The 3,203-nt window shown below is 37.7% G+C and overlaps 1 protein-coding gene across 1 annotated transcript; it reads left to right on the forward strand.

Annotated features, from left to right (window-relative positions):
• Window positions 1-217: 217 nt before the first annotated feature.
• On the forward strand, window positions 218-1,095 carry LOC106320761 (cyclin-dependent kinase B2-1-like; the record flags this gene model as incomplete). Its single annotated transcript, XM_013759124.1, is given in 4 exon segments — window positions 218-291; window positions 573-776; window positions 848-958; window positions 1,064-1,095. Coding segments are annotated over 3 exon segments (199 nt in total), but the record flags the coding sequence as incomplete, so codon positions are not given.
• Between the last annotated feature and the right edge of the window lie 2,108 nt (window positions 1,096-3,203).

Raw genomic sequence — 3,203 nt, forward strand, 5'->3', positions numbered from 1 at the left:
ACACAAAATGAATAAGTATGGTGAGAGGGGGTCTCCTTGACGAATTCCCCTACTCGGTGTGACTCTTCCTCTAGGCGAGCCGTTAATGAGGAAGGAGTATGTAACTGTCGATACACATTGCATCACCAACGCAATCCATTTTGGGTGAAAACCCAAGCGGTGCAGTACACTTCTGATAAAGTCCCACTCCAATCTATCATAGGCTTTGCTCATATCGGAAGGCGTTCTTTCCACCACTCTCCGCAAGATCTCCATCTTACGCATGCTCGCTTGCGATCCTCACATCGTCAGGTTCGGATTCCCTCTCTCACTCTCTCTATTGGAGTTGTGTTAGGGTTTCGTATATCATAGTTTTCGTTTCGTTAGATCTCGATTTCGTATTGCTTGGTTGATTCGTTAGATTGGAGATGATTGATCTCAATTAGGATTCTGGATGATCAATTAGGATTCTGGAGATGATTCGTAGAGTTGATAGATCTCAATTAGGATTCAGGATGATAAACCACTGCATCTCGATCCTCAGTATCTGTTAGTTTCATCTATTTACTTATCTGATTGTTGATTTTCTTCAGGTTGATGGATGTTAAGCAAGGACTGAGCAAAGATGGCAAAACTGTGCTCTACCTGGTGTTCGAGTACATGGACACTGATGTCAAGAAGTACATCAGAAGTTTCCGTTAAACCGGAGACAACATTCCTCCCCAAATCGTCAAGAGCTTGATGTACCAACTCTGCAAAGGAATCGCATTCTGCCATGGCCACGGTGTGCTGCACAGGTATATAATGTTTACAAGTGAGAATGATTTAAGAGAGAAATCTTACTACTTTCTCTTGGTTTTGTTAACAGAGATCTTAAGCCTCACAATCTCTTGATGGATCCCAAGACGATGAGGCTCAAGATTGCAGATCTTGGTTTAGCCAGAGCCTTCACTCTCCCTATGAAGAAGTATAACCATGAGTTAATAATCTCGGTTGATCTGTTTGAGCTCAATGTCATTGTATCTGGTTATAAACTGGTTACCTCCAAGGCGATTTTGATCTGTTTTTTTTTTCAAATCTGTAGGTGGGTATTGAATGCTAGAAGCTCTATATTCAGGAAAAGCACCAGGACTTACCTGGTATCAGGTGGAATTACTAAATCTTTTCAGAATTGAAAAGATATATTTGTCATTTAGATAGCAAGATGTGATCTAATGAACAATATTTGAAATATCTGTTGCAGGCATACTTTGATGCGCCAGGGGTTTAGTAATTTAAGTTTTCTTTTTCCATCTGAAGAAAATTCTTTAACGAAACAAGGAAAATAAATTAGTACGTATTCCTCTTAGTATCACTAGACATGAAAATAAAAGTTTTGTGCTCACTTCACCACCACAGGTTAGTTTATATCTAACTTAGCACCAACATCTTATGCTCATTTGGTATTCCTCTTACTATCACTAGACATTATAGACTGCATACTGGGAAAGTTGATAACACTGAAACATCACATGAGTGGTGCTATATCTCATGTTCCAAGAGCTCCTGGAAACTGCAGCGTGGGCTTTCATCTTTCGTGTGTGGATCCTATCATGATGAAAAAGCTGTTGGCATTGTAAGGTAATCTATGATGAAATTGGTTTCATACATGATTTAGGTATGCTCACAAAAAAAATCAGTTCACCTAACCAGTCGTCTCTCTCTTTGATGACAAGTACCGGGTGGAGATGGCAGTATCAGATGCATCCGACTATGCTCTGTTTGTGGCTTTCGATGCTGAGATGAACAAGCTGATGAATGTTCCTGCTGCATGAGTGTCTCAAGACATGGTAACATCAATCAATTGGCCTCTGTTATTTGTGTGTAGCTTTAGTAAAATTGAAAGGACTGTTTAGTTATTTGTGATTGTCCAACAGGGCACCAGCATGGAGGATGCACATAACATTGCCTTCCCACAGTGCCTCAGAGACATACTGGGGAGGGCCTTAACATTCCAGCAGAAACTTTCAAGTTTTAATTTCTCATCAAAGCATCAGTCATTCACCTTAACCAGAGCTTCCCCTTCCAGATTTTGCAGAGCAGGTAATCTCTCTGTATATTTACGTTTAAGCACTCCAAGCATTATTGTGTTATGTATACCCTTACTCCTCCACAGGGAGGTGATGAAAACACCGGCAATGATGTTCCAGAAGCTCTTTAAAGAGGTGCTCCAGTCAACAACGGCGGACCCATTACTCATGTCATGGTGGAAGGCAAGAAACAGCCTCTAAACCTACCAAAAACCATGTTCGCAATGGTTAAGCTTCAGATTACTGGAGCCTAATGGAATGTTGCAGACTTCCAAAGCTGCTTTTTGTCGCTTTCTTAGAAAAAATCCTTAATAAATGTGTACTTGAGCTATTTGGCTCTGTATTTCAGATGACTTAGAAAAGAGCCTCCTTCAATTATTTATGTGTACTTGAGCTATTTGGCTATGTATTTCAAATGACTTATAAAAAAAACTCCTTCAACTAATTTATGTTTGCTTACACTTTTCAAGTGTATTAAACGAATAACTGGTAACAAAGTCAAATATATTGTTTCACCTGCTAGCTGATTCGTTAAAATGTTTTTTAATAGTTGTATGAATTGTTAAAATCTAACCTTAGCTATTTTGACCCGTTTTAAAGTGCATGTTACATCTCTTCTTAAACACACGTCCACTACAAGAAAGCTATGTTTATGTCCTTTTGCTGATATTGTTAACCAAAGAACTGGTAAGAGATACAAATATATTACAATTCCTTCGCGACGTCTTACATATAGAAAAGTATAGCAACTCCTTCTCATCATATTATCGATAATTTGTATTAAAACAGTGAGAGCAAATACATTCCCAGACTCAACCACGTTGTATCTTAGGGTCACACAGCATATCACACTTTATGTGATAAAAATATCTATGTTGTAGAGCAACTTGCGACAAAATAATACTCTGTCCATGAGGTTCCTTTGTGTACGTTTTTTTTAAAGCGGACCAATGAAAAATAATGGGCCAATGAAAAATAATTAATCAAACAAGTAATAAAAGGAAGATATAAACCTTAGATAGAGTGTCCAGACGAAAATAATAGGCCAATTGTTTTTACAAAATGATCATTTAACTTTTTACTTAAACAATTATAACCGAAAATATTATTTTAGTGAAATATATTATTTATATAAATATAATTATATTTTTTATT

Source organism: Brassica oleracea, unplaced genomic scaffold (assembly GCF_000695525.1).
Source record: "Brassica oleracea var. oleracea cultivar TO1000 unplaced genomic scaffold, BOL UnpScaffold01054, whole genome shotgun sequence".
Taxonomy (NCBI): Eukaryota; Viridiplantae; Streptophyta; class Magnoliopsida; order Brassicales; family Brassicaceae; genus Brassica; species Brassica oleracea.